The 22,949-nt window shown below is 41.7% G+C and overlaps 1 protein-coding gene across 6 annotated transcripts in view; it reads left to right on the forward strand.

The window, feature by feature from the left end:
* Positions 1 to 22,949, forward strand: part of DACH2 (dachshund family transcription factor 2) — a 305,329-nt gene that overhangs the window by 207,897 nt on the left and 74,483 nt on the right. For 5 of the 6 annotated variants that reach the window (XM_028715836.2, XM_077922614.1, XM_028715840.2 and 2 more), the window contains one exon: positions 20,458 to 20,613. The exons of the other annotated variant lie outside the window; for it this stretch is intronic. In XM_028715836.2, the coding sequence (XP_028571669.2) occupies positions 20,458 to 20,613 (156 nt within the window). The remainder of the gene's footprint in view (positions 1 to 20,457; positions 20,614 to 22,949) is intronic. 6 annotated transcript variants of the gene reach the window in all.

The following is a 22,949-nucleotide window of genomic DNA, read 5'->3' on the forward strand; positions in this document are numbered from 1 at the left end:
CTTGAATTCAGGTACTTGAATACAGGAAAAGGTAAAGGGACCCCTGAGCGTTAAGTCCAGTTGTGGACGACTCTGGGGTTCCTGCGCTCATCTCGCTTTACTGGCCGAGGGAGCTGGCGTTTGTTCGCAGTTTTTCCAGGTCATATAGCCAGCATGACTAAGCCGCTTCTGGCAAACCAGAATTCTATGTGAGAGTGGTTTGGAGTAGATGTATAAAGGCTGGATTACAAGATTTCCCCAAGGGGAGCACCATTTTCCATGACCTCTGTTCATTCTGTCTCCCTCTGTTTGGGGGTGGGGATGTATCATTGGACTGAATTCCATTTTTTGCTAGAAATGAGTTTCACAGGGGACAGCTGAGAAATTGTGTTGTTCCTATTTATTTGTTGCTTTAATTTTTTCAGCCTCCTGAACAAGTAGCTCAGGTTTCTTATGCTTCATAACTAAGCAGTAAGAAGGTTCTGGCCATTTCCTAATTATTACATTGGGAAGGTGCACATGACAATGATTAGTGTTTCCAAACATCTACTGATGTGGAAGCTCTTTGCTAAAACTTAAGAAATTACTCTGTATGAATGTGTATGTGTGATACTGTCATTCTATCTGAGCAGTAAAGGAGACAGTCCAGATATTTAGCTTCATAATCAGAAGCAGGGAAAAGGAATGAAATCTGAATAAAACACTCCCCAGAACCCAAAAAAATGTTAAACAGTTTATCCCGTCCCATCAACCGCACGCGCAAAACTGAAACCGGAACAAGCATTCTCTCTTTGGATTTGCAACTCCCATGCTGAGCGCAAGACGTTTCTGCCAGCTATACAGCTGCCAACAGCAGGAGCCACATAAATGCCAATTTTAATCAGAGCTGATTTTATCAAACCCACATGCAACAATAAAAAAAATACTAATTTATGTAGAAGGCAGCGATGTTTCCTGACAACATGAACATTAATTGTCTCATTGATTGCTTCTTTATGTATATGTATAGACCCAGCTGGTTCCAGGCTTTTGGAAGGCCCTGGGCAAGAGACCATTAAAGGACCTTGACAAATAACCAGCTAGGTGTGGAGGGCCTGCAAACTGAAAAAAGACACCCCCACTAACTATCCCTAGTCATCTGCAGCACATTTTTTTTACTTTGCACGGGACTTTGGCTCATTTGTACTACTTTTTCAGAATGACAGTCATTAACAACAAACTTCTAAGGCAGATGACTATTGCTATCGCTGCACCTCAGAGGAAAGCTGAAGAAGTCACCCCATCCTATCACCTACCAGGTGACATGTTTGGTCCATGCCTGCTGATGTGTGAAAGGATGGGGTTAAACCCTACATTGGCTCTGCATGTGTGTTCCCAGCATAGAACCAGTGTGAGCAGCCAAGGCAGCAGGATTTGACTGCTACTCGTTGGCTGGGAATTAAATCTTGCTCAGTTCTGTAGAATTCCATGCAACCCCCTTTCTTGATTCAGAAGAAGTTTGCATGCAAACCCCTGAGAACAGGAAAGCCCCCCACCCTTCATTTTAGCAGGGCCTTCACCCCCTCTCGACAACTGATGGAAAGGGATTAAATTCTTGCCTGCACAAACTTGTTCCCAGTAGGGAATAGCCACATGTAGCCAGAGAAAGCCATCTCCCTCCCTCTATCAGGAGGAATGATAAAGTGATTGGCACTTGTCAATGTGCTGAGCATAGGGCTAGCAATGGGCCTTCTGCTTCAGTTCCCAAGCACCAGCCACCAGCCAGCTTACTATTAGATGCTTGGGAACATTGCTTAAGAGATTTCAACAAGTTGGCAGGACAGCCCATCTGTTGAACGTATGACACAAACAGCAGGTGGGTGATTCCCACCCCCCCCAACCACATGGAGCTAAAAAGTTTCCCCATCCTTAACTGAACAACAACAGCATGCACCAAGGGTAGCTAGCACAATGCACTGCCATCAACCCTAGCCAGCATGCCCAAAGGTCTGGGTGTTGGGTGCTGAAGTCCAGCAGCATTTTCAGGACACCACACTGACTACCTCTGCTTGATGCTATTCTCCAATACTATAAATAGATAGATAGATAGATAGAAGACATCCTGTGTGTATACATCTGTGTCACCATTTTATGATATGCATTGAGAAGGCAAGCTAATAGCTGGCCAGCTGCTTTTCATACCAGGTAGTGATGGTTGCTGGTGTGAGTCCCATTAATCTGGCACTATTAAAAACCTGGCCCAATCTACACCATAGCAATTTGCCAAATCAGCATTAATTAACATTGCAGTTGTGCTGCCATGTTGCTTCCAGGAAACACAAATGTGTCTCAAGAACAGAAGTGTCAGGCCTAACATATTTTCCCTTCTAATTTTATGACACTTTTCATTTGAATGGATTTTTCTAATTGAAAACATACACATTTTACGTTTTTGACATGAGACGCACCACATGCAATTTGCTTACTTGGTTTAATATATGCGGGTTGCAGAAATGCTGTACAACTCTGTGGACCTCCCCCCCAAAAGCTCATCAACTCAGCCATCTCCCCCCTGCCCCATTTTCTTAAATTTAAGTCCCCCAAAATAGGGGGGAGTCTTATACATGGGAGCATCTTATAGATGGAAAAGTACGGTATCTGTGGCCCTTTTGCATGGGTAGGATGTTTTAATCTAGTTTTTAAAAGACAGAATGGTCTTTCAGATTATTATTTTAAACACTGGTTTTAATGTATGTTTATGTTTGTTTTATGCTTAAAATATTGTAAGCCACTTTGACTTGCCATGGCAAAAAAGTGAGTAATAAATGTTAGTAATTATTATAACTGTAAAACAAAACCAACCAGAGTTATTCATTGCATCAGAACTTGGGGAACTCTGGGTAGTTTGAACTCTGGTTTGTTTAAGCCACTGTTTGATTCTGTCGGATTTCTGAAAAAATGGCTAGAGGAGAGTGTGTGCTAAGTCATGACTTCATGTTGCATCTCAATTAAATTAGAATGCTTCCATTTATTTATTTATTGTGCCCAAAGCAGAGAGTTGCTACAGACAATTGGGAGATCTGTATGGATTCAGACATGCACATGTATCTGTTGCTCAGAGGAATGTGAGGCTGGATCATGTCACTTTGTTGAAATCAATGGTTAAGGCATTTGCTGGTTGTGTAACTGTTGGGCCTCTTGCATTCAGAAAAGATTGTGGCAACTGTGTGGCAGTTATAGAGCATCCATTGTGCAAATGGATAGCCCAGATAGCTCTAGAATTGGATGCAATTACCTTAAAATACCATAGTCTACAGTGAGCTTAATTGTATGCGTGTGATACCTTCTAATTCAATTAAGACTAACTATTCCACATTAAGCTTTCTGCTAAAATCCATGCAGTGTACTATAAAAAAGTCATTAATTTGGTAATATCAATTTAACTAGTTTTAGCTCATTAACCTTGACACTGTCGGTGCAAGAGAGAAGAACCTTTTTAGATCATTTTTGTTCTCAGCACAATACCAAGGCGCTCTAAAGACCACTTGAAAGTCCACGTCCATTACCTTGGGCCATCAGTTACACAAATCTGTCTGTGCTTTGGAATTATAAATAGGAGGGTACTTATTTTCAAGTCACCTTCAAGGGTGTATACTGTTTCAGCAACTTGTTTTCCATGAAATTATTTTTTGTATATCTTTTGGTCCCTAAGACAGCTGCAGGCATACATTTTATTTATATTAGGTAGATGATAGATGATAGATAGATGATAGATAGATAGATAGATAGATGATAGATATTGTCTACTCTTCCTTTTAAAAACTTGGAGCAGATAACACGTGGTTATCAATTATAGCCTCAACTTCTTGGCTTTTTTTGAAAAAATGTATACTTCACATTTTAAATGCACGATCAGGACAGCTTACTAAAAATATCATAAATACTGTAATATAAACAGTACTTTAAAATAAGCTAAAACCATCCACTCTATAAATAGATCGCCCAAATAAAACAGATCAGCCAAAGTTTTTAAAACACGGAGGGGGAAAAACTAAAAGGCTTTGCTTGGTGCCAGAAAGACACCAGAGTGGGGCCCTAATGAGTCTCTCCAGTGAGTATTTTCTTCGGTTACAACTTGGGTGTCGCAGAGGCAGTGTTGTTGTTTAGTCATTTAGTCGTGTCCGACTCTTCGTGACCCCATGGAACAGAGCACGCCAGGCACTTCTGTCTTCCACTGCCTCCCGCAGTTTGGTCAGAGGCAGTAGAAACTATCAATAAACTCTTCCAAGTAGCTGTGGACCCTGAGCAGCTGCCAGTGGATTGTCCTGGCTGAGCTCTGTAGGATGTTGTCTCAGCAAAGATCTGAGGCCTTTCATAGGTAGCTGAGATCTGCTCCAGCCTTCCCAGACATGATGTCCTCCAGATGTTGCTGGAGTGCAGTTCCCCTCATCCCTGACCATTGGCTAAGCTGGTGAGAGTTTGAATCCAACATTTGGAGGGTACCAGGTAGGGGAAGACTGGCCCATACTGCAGTTGGCCCCACCATCTTAGGCACGGGTAGGCAAACTAAGGCCTGGGGGCTGGATACGGCCCAATCGCCTTCTAAATCCAGACCACGGACAGTCTGGGAATCAGCGTGTTTTTATATGAATAGTATGTGCGCTTTTATTTAAAATGCATCCCTGGGTTATTTGTGGGGCATAGGAATTCATTCATTCCCCTCCCCAAAAAATATAATCTGGCCCCCCACAAGGTCTGAGGGACAGTGGACCAGCCCCCTGCTGAAAAAGTTTGCTGACCCATGATCTTATGGAGCTGGCTGTGTTGACTTAAAGGTCCCTTATCCCGTTCTGAAGGTGTTGACTTATATGCTGTGGAGGCGATGGGTTATTATTATTATTATTATTATTATTATTACTACTACTACTACTACTATTATTATTATTAAGGACTTGTTCTTCAGGACTGAGGAAACTGTGAGAGCTATGACCTCAGACAGGAGAACCCAGGGGAGTTGCTGAGGACCTCCCCATGACATAAGAATGTAAGAATGGCTTACTAGATCAGGCCATTCACTCAGTTTGGAGAGATCATTTTGGAGCTTTTTGCAATCCCCTTTTGTTTTAATAACCATGAACGATTTAGTGTCTTCAGCTGGCAACCTCACTGTACACTCCTAACACTAAACAATTTATGAACAAGTTAAATCACACAGGCCCCAATACTGATCCTCAGGGGACCCACCTTTCTGCTTCTCTCCATTTGGAGAACTGTTCATTTATTTTTACACTTGGCTTTCTGCAATTGAACCAATTCCTGATCTACAAGAGGACCTCCCCTCTTATTCCTTGACTGCTAAGCTTACTCAGTCTTCAGGGAGGTACAGTGGTGCCCCGCAAGACAAATGCCTCGCAAGACGGAAAACCCGCTAGACGAAAGGGTTTTCCGTTTTTGAGTTGCTTCGCAAGACGATTTTCCCTATGGGCTTGCGAGTCTTGCGAGTTTTTTTTCCACTTTCCCCCCCTTTTTCTAAGCCGCTAAGCCACTAATAGCCTTTTAGCCACTAAGCCGCTAAGCCTTTAATAGCCGCTAAACCGCTAATAGCGCTAAGCCGCTAATGGGCTTGCTTCGCAAGACGAAAAAACCGCTAGACGAAGAGACTCGCGGAACGGATTATTTTCGTCTTGCGAGGCACCACTGTACTTCGTCAAAAGGTATTTTGAAAGTTCAAGTACACAATGTCAAATGGATCACCTCTATCCGTTTGCTTGTTGACACTCTCAAAGAATTACGTTAGGTGTGTGAGGCAAGATTTCCCCTTGTTCTTCTATGTGCTCAGTTTTATTGTATCTTTAACAATAATTTCTACCAGTTTTCCAGGGACAGATGTTAAGCTAACTGGCCTGTGATTTCCACGATCCTCCCTGGATCCCTTTGTAAAAAATGTCATTACATTGGCTGCTTTCCAGTCCTCATGTATGAAGGCTGAATCAAGGGACAGGTTACATATTTTTGTTAGAAGGTGAGCCGTTTCACATTTGAGTTTCTTGAGAACTCTCGTGTGGATGCCACCACAATTAGGGCAGCCTATCTTTACTCTTCATCTGAATATTCTTCAGGGTAGCATAAGAGAAGGAAAGCATTCCAAAGCCAGGTCATCACCACTGAAAAGGTCCTTTCCCCAGTTCATCTTGTTTGTGGGGATCCTGTGAAGAGCCTCTGCTGAGGTTCTCAAAGTACAGAAAGGCAGAAATGGAGACAGGCTACCTCTCAGGTACCCTTTGAATTGGTACCAGAATCAGACTGGGATCCTGTGCATTTGGCAAAACACTAGCGTTAAAACAGCATAAACAAGATCTAAATCAAAGCTTTCCATAATAAACATTTATCTTGTTCATTTTACATGTAACATATTTGGGGGAGGGGGCGCAATTTGGATGGCGCAGTAGAAACACTGCTAAGAGGAAACGAAGTAAAGGTCACATTTACCCTTGCAACGCTCATTAGTATAATTACACACACAGCTAGACGTTTTGAAATGTGATGATAGGGGGAAATGTACAGGAGTAAGTAGGCAGTCTGCTGGTCAGGGATTGACCCAGACACATATCTGACAATGCAATGGATTGATAAAATCTGATATTATGGTAATGTAACTTTGTGTGAGAGAAAATAAAACGAATCACTGTGCAGCAATTTTTTAAAAAAGAAAAGAATGAGGAAATAAAATGCTTTGTGGGATGGCTATCTAATTATTTCTTTTTGGGAAAAGGAGTGGTCCACACCAACCTCAGTCTGCCTTCAGCAGCCCTCACCAGCCTATCTTCTTGTTTACAAACCGCCCCCCCCCCCGTGTGTGTGTGCACGTGCAGCTGGTATGTCACCTTCCTCCTTCTGAGTCTCTATCTGTCATTAGCTCTGGCTCCACCTACTGTTGACGTCCTTGCCTTTCGCCCCACCAGTCCCAACGGACAGCTGCTGGCACTGGGTGCCAAACAGAAGGTGCGCCCATTAATTCAATGCAGGTTTGCATGCAACATTCTTGTGCAATGTACGCTTAACTATGTTCTCACTTCTGCGTTTGGGTGGCAATGTAGGATCAGCAGGTCTGACCCGGGAAGCTGCAGGAAGAAGTTCTGCAGATATCAGGATAATGTGATCTCGCTGCACATCTGAAGTTATGAATGTCTCTGCTTGCCCACTGTTTGGGAAATGCCCTGGAAAATGCCTGTGCAGTGAACGAACACAATCTATATAAAACTTGTAGTTGATATGAATAAACCACCCTAAGAACATTAAAAGAGCCATGCCAGAGCAGAGCAGAAGCCTGCCTAATCCAGCATTCTAGTCTCGTGGTGGCCAAACAGATGCCTTTGGGACCTTCAAGCACAGCATGATCTCAGTAGCACAACTGACCAGGTGCAAGGTTATACATACTGAGAGCTGAACTATGCAGGTAGAAAAAATGTGGTATTGAGGTAGCGGACCACATGCTTGAATGTGCGCTCTCTCTCTCTCTCTCTCTCTCTCTCTCTCTCTCTCTTTGACATTATTTCCCCCCCTGCCTTAGCCACATTGGAAAAGTAGTACTGGAAAAGAGAGACTAGACTAGCTCTCCTAAATCACCTGGCTTCCCTGCCGTAATAAGTTTCTGACATGAAGGGAGCATTCAGATACTGTGTCCCACACTTGCAGGATGAAGTGGTATAGTCCAGGAATGACTGTATTACGTAATATTTTTGAAGTGCAGATCCCAGTGTCATTAGGAAGATATGTACAGGCTTCCCTGGAAGTCTTGCAGCCCCTGCTGCACACAATGTTATAACATCTGCATGCTTCATACAGGGTAAAATGTAGGAGTCAAAACTGCTGGGGAAGGACTTTCTCATTCCCATCATTGTTTAAAGAGAGAAATGCCTTTTGCCACATAAGAAGAGCTCTGCTGGATCAGGCCAGTGGACTCATCTGGTCCAGCATCCTGTTCTCACAGAAGTCAACTAGATGCCAATGGGACGTGAGAACAGTCTTCCTTCTTGTGAATATTAGCAACTGGTACTCCAGTGGAGGAATGTACAGGAAAACATGCTTGTCATGTACACAGAGTTGATTCAGATGATCCTGCAAACTGTGATTGTAAAGATCAGAGAGGAATGGTACGAGTTTCCCACACTCTCTCTCCTCTTTCCTTTCCTGGTTAAAACCAGCCAAGGTTTGCCTCCAGACAAGTCCAAATAAAAGCAGTAAACAAAATGACTTGTTGATTTTCTCCAACTTGTTTGTGGGCAGAGAAACTGACAAATGTCTACACGGGAAAGAGATATTCCCCAATGCTTCTTTGGGTGAGGCTCATCATGAGTAGTGGCAGGAGTGTGGCATCTTTATATTTTTCCTTTCAGATGTTTGTTTGTTTGTTTGTTGGCTTTGTTTTGTGCTGCCATTGCAAGTGGTAGCATAAATCACTGTCTTTGCAGTGTGGCCATATTTCAATATCGCCTCCAGTGCATGAGACCCAGAATCCTTTTTCAGTATTCAGCGGTGAGAGGGAGGAATGGTACCCATCACCCTCAAAAGTGTTGAAGAATATTCAGATAAAATTTTGTGAATTGACATTCTTTTTCTAAGTTGGTGGGTTAGTGAGAAAAAGAAAAAATTCAGAAACCTTTTCCGAAAATCAACTTCCGAGAAATTTCTGCTCAGCTCTGGTTCAAACTATCTTTTCCAGTTCTGGTATGGAAGCAACCTGTGGTCCTTGTAAACCGCAGGCATATGATGATGGTTTGCTGAACCAGAGAAGGGAGTCGGACAAGAAATCAGATACCATGATTTGGGGGAGGGGGAGGAATAAGCTTAAAGCTGAGGTTCACTCCCAATATTACAAACTGTACTTTGAAAGCTCACCAGAAAGATCACAGCTTGACTGTGATAATAAGTAGAGAGGAAAAAGTCAACAAAATAATGCACTCTCCACAAAAGGCATTGTGATACATAGCTTTTTAAGAAAGTATAAATTTTATTGCATGGGATGTCAAGAATGAACATCAACTTTCTTCCCAAAATGAAGAGCTTGGGTGAAGTGAGCATTTGTCATTATGTTTAATTTGCACATACCTCACCAAAGAAAAGGCCATGGGAGTTGGGCCGAGAGCACAGCTGTACGGGCGCCTCAACTAATTGCCTCTCCATCCTCAACCTCATTTATCTTCATTTCTTCCCAATTATACCACATTATCAATAGTCTCTGTTGCATCAGAGTCTTAATCCCCTTTATTCAGGCAGCATTAGATAGTGGCAGATGACTTCTTGGAGGTAGTCGGAGTAAATAGCTATGAAATGCCACCTCTGGCAGATGGCGTTGCTTTGCAAGAAATGGGACAAAACATTTGGAAATGTGTTGCTGGGCACTGGTATGAGAACGCAAGCTGTCAATATTTTTATAAATGATCATCAAGGTGCTGCTTGCTTAGCACCAGAATGTAACCCAGCCAAGATGGTTAGTAAAGTTTGGAAACTGTTCCGATGTAGATTTCAGATATATTCCAGAGAGTCCCTTTAGAATGGGTATTGTCCTTGAACTATTATAGAAGGGAACTTCAAGGGTCATTTATTCTGACCCCTGCTGATGCAGGAAATCCACAGCTACACAGAGGTTGCCAACATATATGGGAGCGGGTAGACTATGGGCACATTTGGAAATAGGAGAAATTGTAATGGGCATGGCAGCAAAATGGTGTCTGTGAGAGCCTTGCAAGTCACAAAATGGCTGCTATGAGGGCCTGCCCTGTGACAAAGGACAAGTCACTAGGAGTCACAAGAAGGAACTGAGCCCGTCAGAGACCAAACTATTTTTTGCTCCTTAAAACACATAATGAAATAACCAACTTCCACTGATCACCCCCATCCCCACTGCAGCAGTCACACGAACAAGCCACCCCACATAACAACCACACACAAGACAAAACAACCCATTGCTCAGTGCTGCCCTGTCTCAGCCCACATCAGGAAAGCTGGGGCTGTTCATACTGTCCTACAGAACACAATCAGGACCACAGTGAGAAATGTAGCTTTGTGTCCCCTTTCTGTGCTTCTGGTTCTGAAGCCCCACACCTGTAAATTCCTTTTCAAAAAAGACTTCACTAAGAACATAAGAAGAGCTCTGCTAGATGAGGTCAATGGCCCATCTCGTTCAGCAACCTGTTCTCAGGCTGACCAAACTGATGCTTACGGGAAGCCCAAATTCAACTCAGTGCTACTTGTCTGCAAGGTTAGACCAAGATTGGACCAACCAAAATTGTGACTACAGTGGGAAGCAAAGCATGAAAGCACCCAACACTAGGGTGCTGCTCTAGATTCACATCCCCCAACCTGGCAATATGCAGGGAGCGACTTTTCAGTTCCTGTCACTCCCTCTTACCTTCTCTGTGCAGGTCAATCCCCACCACTACACGTTTCACTGCCCCCCCCCCCTTTACCAGGCTGTCGTCCTCCTTTGTAAAGGCAGTTGGAGTTTCCAGTGCCTCTGGTAGATGTGCCCCCTTCTCTTCCAAAATGAAAGCCAGGAGCAACAAGGAGTTGTGGGGAACAACAATATGTTTTGTCCTCCACCCCATCCTAGCTTTGAAATTTGTTCTACAGTGCCAAAATGTAAAAGTTAGCAACTCAGTTGCAGATCTCATGCTTTGAATGCAGAAGGTCCTGGGTTAAATCAGGTTCAATCTCTGGCATTTTCATGTATGGCTACGAAAACCTCCATCTGAAACCTCAATGAATCACTGCTAGTCACTGTAGATCAGAAATAGCCAACATCATGCCCTCCATGTGTTATGGGCTACAAATCCCATTATCCCTGACCCTTGGCCATGCTGACCATGGTTGATGGGACTTGGAACTCAACAACATCTGGATAGGTTCCCCATCCCTGTTCTAAACCTGATCTAGGTCAGGTGCAGGGAAGCTTTGGTCCTCCACAAGATCCCTGGCCGTTGGCAATGCTTGCTAGGGCTGATGGAGGTTGTAGGTTCAGCAGCATCAGGTGGGTTAAAAGTTCCCCATGCCTGACTTATTGCATATATACAAAAGCAATGTATACAAGTTAACACATTAGCAGGGTTTTTAAAAATGTTTATAATATTATACATAAGGTATAAAATTGGAAAGTAAAACGAGCTAAAGAATTTATGGACATGAATGAACAACATAGTACAAGGGAACCGGGGGTGGGGGGGAGTCAGGAAATTCTAGTAGTCCCATGTTTTGGATTCAATATGGATTGTGTATATGTATAGTTTTTTTTAAGGTTTTGATGTATGGTTTTTCTTTTTTATGTGATGTTTTGTTGTTGTAAAAATTGTGTATGTGTGTGTTCCCCATGCCTGGCTTGGGTGATCATCTGAACTTGGCCTGTCTATGTAATCTAAAACATCTAGAGGGCACCAGGTTGGCTACTGGTGGGGTAGATTTAGATGGGTCAATGGTCAGATGGCACATGGCAACCTGTGTTCCAGTGCAACTCAGTAGTATTGTGGCTCATGGTCTAGAAACTTAATGACAAGCATCAAATATCCTAAACAGACATGCAATTTCTTCCACCTACCCCCAGTTTGAGTTTTTAAAGTCAGAAAGAGTTTTTAAAGTCAGGATAGTTTTTAAAGTCAGAAAGAGTTTTCAAAAAGTTTGGGGAGAAAAAATGATATTCTGGGTGCCTTTCCTCTCCTTCCTCCCCAGTGACTTTTTATTATATAATTATCAATAGATTACCACACCTAAGTTGTGACAGACATATTTTTTAAGTATGACTGACTGATGGACAGACTGGGAATTGCTGAATTAATGGGCATATTTCAAAGCCTTGGCAGGACTGAGCAGTAATTACATCTGCTGAACCACTTGATAACTTTTTGGAAGTAGACCAGTAAAGCCATCGCTAGAGTTCTCAATTTTTAATATTTTAACTTAACCGGTTTTATAGCTTACTTCGAGTGCACAGTACAGAACACCCTAAACGCAGCTGTACAAACCGGTGCATGAAATGTCGAAATGCCTTTTGTAAGTCATTCATTTATCATTTCAGATTATTACTAGGCTAGTTCTTTGGGGAATTGTTTTGTCCAAAGGATTTCCAGTCTTTCTTTTTTCCCTTCTCCACCTTTAGAAACTCAATCCTTTCTCCATCGCCTCAAAATGTCTGGTGCCTTTTTCATGGTGGGGGGAGAAGGATGTCAATTCTTCTTTTGCACCGCAATTGTTGGCATGTCAATTTAGAATTATATCACCCTGTGCTTCATGGTAAGCACTGTTGAATTCAGTGGGGCTTACCTCTGAGTAAACATATTAGGATTGTGCTGTAAGTCGGTCTTTCCCTTTTACTCTCCTTTCAAACACAGCTGAAAGAAAATTCAGTTTAGAAATTTTATATGATGTTGATTGGAGTTTATGGGGGGGGGAGTGTACTCAGTCCTAAACAGAGCAAAAACTGACTAACAGATGCCCACTTGACCGCTTCAATTGGTGGAATTGGCACTACTGCAGGTGCAGTATAATATAATACCCGTTCTGCATTTATCTTTTTGTAAACCGCTTTGAGGTATTTTTTATTTTTACAATCAAGAGGTATATAAATTTAAATGAATGAATGAATGATAAGTGGGGGCACACACATACTGTACCAAATATAATTTTAAGAGAGAAGCAGCTTCCAGGCACCAAATTATCTCAATGTGTGTGTGGCCCTTGCAGACCTCTATCCCTTTCCCCAAACTTAATGGGCATGTTAGTAAGGAGGGCTCACAACAGCCATCTCCATTAAGATCTAGATGTTGCAGGGAGTGTCCACAGCTGGTAGGGGTCCATGGGAAGATGGAATTCTCATGGCCCCTAAAGTCCCTAACATGCATGCTTGGAGTAGGAAAGCTTTTGCCCTCCATATACTGCTGACATACAACTCCCATCATCATTGGCCATTCTGACTGGGACTGACAGGAGTTGCAGTTTAGCAACATCTGAAGGGCCACAGGTTTCCCATCTCTTCTCTAGGGCCTCATAAGCCTGACCAGCAGTGGGGTGGGGAGAATTTGCATTTAAAGCACTTACCTGAATTTTGTGGTGCAGCCCTCTAACTGGTCTTTACCAAAAATGCATATATTACTCTTTTTATTTCTTTATTTGGAGTCAACAGACCATGAAAACATTTTTGTGACAGTTGACAGTTAGCAATTACAAATGATAACATTAATTTAAAAAGTGCACATGAAACAGCTAAAAGCACAGAGTTGAAATACTGGGCATATTAGGCGGGGAAATGTGCACAAAGGTGAACATTAGTGAAAATAACATACAAAAACACATTATACTTGCAAAAATGCATACATTAGTGAAACTGCAGAGAAAAATGCTGAAGAATATTCATGAGGGCTTATAGAGAATATCACAAATTACTGCAGAAATGTGGAGAACTGAATTTAAGATTGGAAAAATGAGAAACTTGAGTTGACCAAAACTGATGAATCTATTTGTCCCTCCACAAAAATGACAAAGCTGCTATTATTTAATTCTTTAATTAATTCCATTTACGCTTTGCTTCCTATGAAATACCTTAAATGGATTTCACAATAACTACATCAGCAATAAAAACAAAAAGGATTACACAATTTCATGTATACAAACAATGGACTGCATTCAATGTTAATCCTACTAAGAGTAGGCCCACTGAAACGAATGGACATGATTGATTAGTTCCCATTAATTTCAGTGCGTCTACTCAGAATAGGATGTTGCATACAACCCAGTTATAACTGGTGTTTTTTTTTTAAATTGTAGAACAATTTCAGATGTAAAAATAATGTCAAGTTATCGATTTTTTGTGAAGCGCTTTGAGGTTTTATTAAAACCAGGCGGTCTGTAAATGTTGTGGAATAAATGAATCCAAATAGATAAAAATCCAAAGTAGGCTGGTTGTTTTCCTGAAGTAAAAAACAACTCAACTATTCAGCTAAAGAAAATATCACCATTTATAGCCCCAAAACCTTTCTAAACATGAAGGTTGTAGCCACCTGGCGGAAGAAGGCTGGTGGAAGAAAAGGCCACAACAAGCCTCTGCTGTGGGTTATTTATTTATTTAGAACACAAAGAAACCTGCAAAATATTATCACAATAAAATCACATTCAAGTCTGCTATCCATGACATAAAGAGTACAGTGGTGCCTCGCAAGACGAAAATAATCCATTCAGCGAGTCTCTTCGTCTAGCGGTTTTTTCGTCTTGCGAAGCAACCCTATTAGCGGCTTAGCGGATTAGTGCTATTAGCGGTTTAGTGGCTTAGCGGCTATTAAAGGCTTAGCGGCTAAAAGGCTATTAGCGGCTCAGCGGCTTAGAAAAAGGGGGAGCGAAAAAAATCGCAAGACTCGCAAGACAATAGGGAAATTCGTCTTGCGAAGCAACTCAAAAACGGAAAACCCTTTCGTCTAGCGGGTTTTTCGTCTTGCGAGGCATTTGTCTTGCAGGGCACCACTGTATGTTGTGCCTGGGGTGCCAGGATTGTGCAGGTGGCATTTTCCCTTTGACCTGAGCCTCCTAAGGAGCAGAGCCTGCTGGAGGGCTCTTCCGAGGCAAGAGAGTGGTGCTGAGCAGCTGAAACTCTCTCAGCCCATGATGGAGCCAAGCCAGCCGTTGCTGGTAGTTGCCAAGCGGCAGCTCCCGCTGGTGTCCTCTGGGGCAAGGCACAATTGCCTGGGCTCAGTTTTGAATGGATTCAGAGAGCAGACAAAGTGTAAATATTTGCTTTATTTTTGCAAGCCGGTATTTGTTGTTGTTGTTTCATTTTGCCATGGGAAACAAAACAAAAACAAAAAAAAAAGGTTTTCAGAACTTCCCACCCTTGGGCTGTTAGCATGCTCATGTGCGTGTGCGCGCGTGTGCACACACACACACACCAGCTTCTGAGAATTCACCAGGCATGGACACTGAAGACATTATTGCTTTCAACTAGGGGATTCAATTTCCCCCTCCCCCTCCCTGAATTGTATAGCAACAAATCAAATGTCAAACGCAGATAGATGTAGTGGACAGTGTGAATTTCATTTAGACAGACCACACAATTTTAAAAATAGATAGAAGGAATCTGAAACCAAAGGAGAAAGTGCTGTCAGCCGATTGAACTTTAGATTGGTTTTTTGAAAACTTTTATTTCCCTCCTGTCCATCTAAAACTTTGAAACAAATTTGCATTTTACAAAGTCGCCTTCCCCTGGAAGATGCGAGTTTGAAGAACCAGTGATCGATACCTGGAGTGTGGGCACCTGATTTTATGCCTTGAGTTCCTTTTCAGAACCTTCCCTGCCCCAGAAAACCTGGCTTCGAAAAGCAATTGAGGAATTTGTCCCAACAGATTTTGATGGTGGAAATGCTGCCAGTGTGAGGCGGCTATTCTCCTACACAGGGAAAGTCACACGGTTGTTGTGAGGATGAAAGGCCATGTGCTTGAGCTCCTAGGAGGAAAGGTGGGATATAAAGGAACTAAAAAGCCCAGGGGTCCCCAACATTTTGATGGCACCTTTGGAAACTGCCATGGGAACCCATTTCACAGAAGAAGAAAATGAAAATAAAACCCTCTTTTAAAAATCCTTCCTGCATTCCTGATTTTTTTTTTTTTAATGGGAGGGACGGTGGACCTTAAGTTGGCAACAAAGGGATGTCTGATGGTGCTATGGCGCCCGCGAGCGCCACACTGGGGACTCCAGTGCTGGCCATACTGCCACACCCCAACTCTGTATGGAGAGCCAAAGGATAGAAAAGGGGTGCCTAGCTACATTAAAAGGCCTCTTTTCAGAATTGGGGCCAGTGGTGCATGGGATGTCAGGAATAGGGCTGGTCCCATAATCCTCATCTCCCCTACAGACATTTGTTCTACATGTGGAAGGGGAGATCTGAAAACATCTGAAAACAACATTTGTAGTCAGCCTATAAAACAGTACTCTTAAGAGGTCATCTTCACCTTCTTTGAATGGATGGCATCTCTGTAATATGTATTGTTTCTTTCCATACAATTTCTGAAACCAGCTCAGCTGAACTTGTTTATCAGAGAAGGCTTCTGTTTCTGACTGAAATTTTATATGTAGTGTCCCCGTTGGCCTGCATTTGAGTTCCTTTTCCTCTTGGTTAGCATCTATCATTCAAACATCTGGAACGTGCCCAGGCACAGATCATCATCTTGATTTACACACTGCACCCACTGTTTAGTAAAAGATGTGGACCTCGACAGACTTAATTATGATAGAAAATGTGTTGTTCTTTTTCAAAGACAACATGGAATCAGAGAACTGTTCAGTTGGAAGGGACCCTGAGGGCCATCTAGTCCAACCCCCTGCAATGCAATAATCTCAACTGAAGCATCCATGGCAGATGGCCATCCAGCCTCTGCTTAAAAACCCTCAATGAAGGAAAGTCCACCACCTTCTGAGGGAGTCCATTCCACTGCCAAACAGCTCTTATTGTCAGAAAGTTCTTCCTCTTGTTTAGCCACCTTTGGTCGGAAAAAATATGCCCATGTCAAGCAGATCCACTGATTTGTCAAATGCCTTTAGCATTAACTACAGATTGTATGTATATTTCTCTCTCTTGGTTTATCACTATAAAGAATCAAGTGTGGGGTAGTGATTACAGTGTTGGACTAGGACCTGAGAGACTCAGATTCAACGCACCATGAAAATTTACTGGGTGACCTAGGGCCAGTCGCTATCTCTCAGCCTAGCCTACATCACAGGGTTGTTGTGAGGGGAAAACCATTTATGGTTTTCCTGAGCTCTTTGGGAGAAAAGTGGCATATAAATGGAATAATAAATAAACAAAATTGCAGCATAACCTTTTCCCCGAAAGCCAAAGCAAGTAAGGTTTTTACTCTGCATTGTTGGAGGAAGGGTGGTTTGTGCCTCTCTCTTTTTTTTACGTTACTGTGACACAAAATGTGCTTAGCAAAATGTGATGGAGATCAAATTCTCAAGCCCTTAAAACTTGCATTTGGTTCTGCCAACGTTATTTAAAAAGTTAGAAAACTTTGGCCACAATCCAGAACACATTTTGATTTTTTGATTTTTTTTAAGGAAATGGATATATTAATTTATGCAGACACCATATTGAGTGTTGTTTGTGAGCGTTTTATCTAGCTAACTTTTGTAGACACAGTATAATTACATAATGGTACATGCAATTCACATATTCATTCTGAATAAAAGAAAAAGATCGACCCTTTTAGAAACCAGAATTAGTGGGCTCTTATATCACTTTAACAGGAGACCCATATTCCTACTACAGTTAACAATTTCCAGAGAGAACTATAGCAATTGCAGCTCTGTGGGGAGAATGGACAACAGTCTCCCAAAAGCTCTCAGGTCACTTTATAAATTAACAGTTCCCAAGATTATTTGGGGGAAAGCTTAGGGTGGCAATTAACCTTCTCCTACTCAGAGTAGACCTGTTGACATTAACGGATGTTGAGAAGGGAGTACAAAACTGGTGATTAAAGGATTTGGTTCAACAAGACAGCTCTTTTATAGGGACTGAATCCTTCCCCTCTCACACACATTGTAAAGCAAAAAACCAACAACCCTGACTTTGCCATGTAATAGTTTAAAGAAGAAGAAGGATGAGTCCACATTTTACTTTTATTGTTAGGTGTACCTTTAAAAATGTGGGGTGTAAATCTAAAAACTGCAGTTGATGAAGCTACTATGCTATAATTCCTGAAGATAATCTCATTGGTGATGGGGGGAAGAGGTAACCCCACAAAAGAATGTCAAAAAATGTCCACAACCTGGTTCCCACCAGATGTTTTAGACTACAGCTTCCATCATTACTGATAACTAACCACTCTGGAGTTGATGGGAGTTTTAGATTACAAGCATGTGGAGAGTGCCAGGTGGGTGCAAGCTGACCTATAAGAACTCAACTTCCAAGGGAAAGGAATTTTTTAATTCTAGAATGCAAAATGCATATTGTCTGTTTTGTGCTCATTAGTCCAACTATGTTTAATCTCTGGAACACTGGCCTTTCAGAAGATGCAAATACGACCATGCTTTGAAATGCACCCTATTTCAGTCAATGTGAATTTGGGACAGTCAGTGCACAGTGTGTTAAATTTACGATGGAAGTGCTGACACAACTAACGCAAATATAGCAGCGCTGTTGAACACCGCTGTAATTATGCCACATTATATTAAAACATATGGTATAATTTAGCTTGGCATAAATGTATCTTTCTTTGTCACTGCATTGCTCATCATTTTTGAAAATTACAAATCTGTAATAGTAAAGGTAATTCATAGCTTAGCTGTAGTATTAAAATGATGGAGTGTTTCCCTTTTTGCTCAATCATTGATCTCTCAATTTTTTTGTTCTGTTTGATAGCATTAATCACATTTATTAGCCAAGTGCTTATCATAAAGAATGTTGAGTGTTTCTATGCTGTTACTTTCATCTTCAATTAAGATACATTTTCCCTCCTGCCACTGTCCCTTACGCACCAACAAAGTATTACTGATTCTAATTGGAAATCAAGTTAATGAATTCCTGGCAGTGTCAATAACCCAGACAGGCGCCTCCCCACCCCCACCCCCCACCCCCACCTCCTTCGACCAATACAAAATCTAATCGAATGCTTTCATTGAAAAGGGAAAATAACGGAAAATACCTTGATTAACATTAACATAATACTTTGCTCTGTAGAAAATTATTGTGGCACATTGGCACAGGACCGAATGCATGGGCAAAATTAATAATGCATTCCTTAATTAGCATTTCAGGTTTTTTTATCCTTTTTTAGGGGGGAGCCCAGATTAGAAAATTGGGGAGGTTTGGGCTGGCAGAAAATGGTTGAGTAGTCAGGGGGAGGGACCAGTTTGCGTGTCTTTGCCTTGTAACGGGAAATGCACATGCCCTGGTACATGGAACAAGATGTGCCACGTAGAACAGGGCAGTCCACTTCACACACACAACATTCTGCACCAGGCTTATCTGAAATAATTCCTTATGCTGGTCTATGACTGTATTAAAAATGTGAATTGGAAATAATTCCAACAAAAACAGAATTCTCTGACCTATACAACATTCAGCCAATGGGTACACATTTGTGTTGTCTTTAGATTTTATTGTTTCTTCTTCTAGTTGTGCAGAAGGGCCATCAACTATTAATGGTGTTTCAAGGGACAGCTTGTCCCTGGCTTCCAGGCAAATTCTCTTCAGCTGCCCACTCTGAGATGTGCTTGTTTACTTGAAGAGCTGAAAAGATTCCATGCTCTGTGGGTTATATACCAGAGATGGGGAGCCTATGATTCTCCATATGATGTTGGACTCCCACTCTATAATCAGTCACAACTAGCCAATACAATGGTCAGAGATGATGGAAACTGTGGTCCAACAACATCTGGAGACACTGGCACCAACTATAGGGGGCCCTGGGGGCCTGGGCACCCACACCGCAGGGCTCTGACATGACTTCCAGACTTCTGAGGCGATGTCCGAGGTCCTGCGAAACCTCTGACGCAACTTTTGGTAGAAACCAGAAATCACATCAAAGGTCTTCAGGGCCTCAGAAGTACCGCTGTGAAGCGCCAATGTAACATGACATCACAATGTCATGATATCACATTATGTCACGGGTGATGCCATTGGGCACCCATAATCTGAGGCCAAAGCTGGCACCCCTGTGGAGAGTCACTGGTTCCCCATTTCCTGTTATACAGCATAGGCTCTTTCCACATAATTGGGAATTCTGGATGATGGATTTCCTGGTCAGAGCTCATATATTCTGTATGCATCAGTCCTTTGGTCATATTTGTCAGTCTTCTCCATCATTATTTTTTTTTCCATTTCCATGGGTATGTCACATGCACAAGTCTAGAATCCATTATGCAGGAACTTCATTTAATAATAATAATAATAATAATAATAATAATAATAATATCTTTATTGTCATTGCCCCCTCTCGGGGACAACGAAATTACGAATTTAGCCATTGTCCCTGAACATCTTATTCCTGTGGGGTCTATTGCTATACTGTAAAAACAAAACAAAACAAAACAAACCCATAACTTACACCTATTACAAGGGAAAGAGTAACCACAGCCTTTCAGTGCTGTTTGATGGAACTTTATTTTGTAATCCAATATGTTGGATGTTCAATTCTATATATCAGCAGCAGCTAAGAATATATGGATGTTGCTAGATCTTTCTTCTCCTTACAGATGGGCTTTCTCTTTTCTTCTGCCCGATTGTATCTTAGTAAACTCTTGACCTCACAGATGTCCTGTGTTGGGGTTATATTTGTGTCCTTTCTTTTGTTTTATGTATTGTTGTTTTCCCCCCACCTTCATGCATAATTGAACATTTCATCTAATTAACTATTATTATTTTAAAAAAAATCTTACTGTCAGAGTAGGGAAGAAATCTTTCATGACCCTTTGCCAGCGATGAAAAATAATTGCTCAAAACCCAATCTTTGCACACTCTTTTCCAGGTGGAAGTGAATCTTCATGGGATAAAGAGAAACTTCAGTCACCCATCCCACCAGGATCCCATCACGGGGTCAGCCATGCGACTCTGGCAGGGCAGCCAAGTCTGGGAAGTGCTCATCCTCTCAGCCCTCTGCAGCAAAACCATCTGCTCACAAACAGTATGTATGATGGTATCCCCTTTTCATCCTCCACATGGCCATGAGAAGTGTGGGAGGAAAGCTGAAAACATTAAAAAGCTGGACTGAAAATCCTACCACACTTTCATCCCCTGCAAAAGTGTGCGGAGATACTTAGAAACTTTTTGAGGGCCAAGTGGATTCTAAGAATTGTCAGGATGGTGTTCTTAAATACAAGGTATTTACATCATCAGGAAAACCTTAATACTACTTCAGGTGACCAATGTGGCTGCTCTCAACAGCCCAGTCAACATTCAAGGAACATAATTTCCCTGGGCTGTGGCGGCTGGTTCTTTAGGGCAAATGGCCCAACCAATCTCAGTCTTGATTCTTTCTAACCCACCTGTCTGCCTTCCTGCTTACAACAAATCCAGGGGGTAGGAGGATGAGGTGAAGGTAGAATGTGTTGGCTCAACCTGCCTTTGGCTCTGGCTCCACCTACTGTTGGGCTCCATTCTTTCTGCCCTACCAGTTGCAATGTGTACCAGCCACCACTGTCCTTGGAAATCAACTGTCTTTATCATTTTGGTAAAGGAAAGGAAAGAACCTTGACTGTCCCTTATTTAAAGGTGAGACAACAATTAACAAAATGTTAGAATTCACCCACCCCATTAATCCAATCTTTGGGGGTGTTATTAGTCCCCTCAAATTTGGGCCTAATACTTAGGACCAAAGCTATAACTTGTAGTCCTAGATCTTTCATGAGTTACACTGAAATCTAAGCACTTTTGCTTGGGTTTGTTTACTTTTTTGTGTGTGCAAACAAATGGGAAGTGGACAACAAACAACAACAACATTTTATTGGGACATTTGGTTTTTGAAATAAAGCTGGAAAGAATGGTTCCTTGTTATACAAGTTTCTTTGGTAATTCTGCCAAACTTAGTGGTTTGAAATCATTGGAAAATACAGCCTTCTTTCTTTCCTGGTGCACAAAAGAATATTTTGTCCAGGCAGGAGAAGGAAAAGAATGTAGATAGGTTGCATGCCAGATCGACAAGGAGGAAAAGAGTTGTGAAAGGGTGACAGCAAACGAATGAGGGAGAAATAAGATCTGCATGGTAATGTTCTAATTTGTGTTCCAAAATTTTAAAGGTAGGTTTATGCGATTTACTTAAGATACATATCTTTGTGGATATGTGATGCATACATACAAAGTATCTTGATTATCACTCCCAACGTTAGTTGAACACACTGAGCAATTTGCACTGGTTCTTATAATAACACATTCTCTGGTCCCCTGTTTGGCTAAAAGATAGACCCTAGACTTCTTGTGTCGCACTGAATAACAGTAGCTAACTTCTATATACTGCGAAATTTCATTTTCTGTTCTGAGGAGTTCAACACATTTGTAGTATCTAGTATCTTTTCAAGGTCTGCAAATGAAATTTATTTCCTTCCTTTCAGATTATTTCACTATTTTTATTATTATTGTTGATCACCCTGTTGTCTTGCTGATCATTCAGCAGTCTTCCGCAAGACAATTCAAGGGTTTATTGAATATCGGGCATTATGTCTGATTTGTGAACATGAGATGCATTTCCTTCACACACCCTTTTGAAAGCACTTGATGTATTGTCCCTTAAAACTGGCAATGTGCTGTTAAATTCTGTTTGTAGTTTGCATTTAGTTTGCATGTCAATTGGACTCTAAGTAGGCACGCAATTCAGTGCGGACAGATGGTGTCTGGGAGGGTTGAAAACTCCATGGAGTATGAGGAAAGATTACCAGACTGCTGTGGGGGGCATCAATGAGGAAACAAAGACTTACGTTTGTATGAGCTTGGTGGGTTGGGTGAGGTTGTAGAACTGCTTAAAGAAAAGAGATGTCACACACACTGTTCCACAGCCCATCTAAGTGACCAGTTACTTTTATTTATTTATTTATTTATTTATTTATTTATTTAGCATTTTCTGTTAACATTTGTAAACTGGCAACCTCTCAGCAGTGTACAATAAAATCAACGAAACACCAGAAAAATTATAAAATCATAAAATGCAGAGCAAATGACCAACACTGAATCAGATTAATTTGTGTTTAAATTCAGATCCAGCCCTATCTTCAAAGATTGTGGTGCACATAACATTTAAACAGATTAACATGCTGAAAAAATAAATATAAAAATGGTCGGGTCAGGGCTAAAAATGGATGTGTAATACATCCCTGTCCATCTCTAGCACAAAATTTCTTCTCAGGATTTTTTTTTTTAAAAAAGGTCTTGCATAACTGCTACTCCTGTGAGGGACAGTGGAAATTATTTCACGTCTGTGCTTGGAAGTGGTGGTGAGAGGGCTGGTGCTCCAACATCTACAGTGGCTTC

Source organism: Podarcis muralis, chromosome Z (assembly GCF_964188315.1).
Source record: "Podarcis muralis chromosome Z, rPodMur119.hap1.1, whole genome shotgun sequence".
Classification (NCBI taxonomy): domain Eukaryota; kingdom Metazoa; phylum Chordata; class Lepidosauria; order Squamata; family Lacertidae; genus Podarcis; species Podarcis muralis.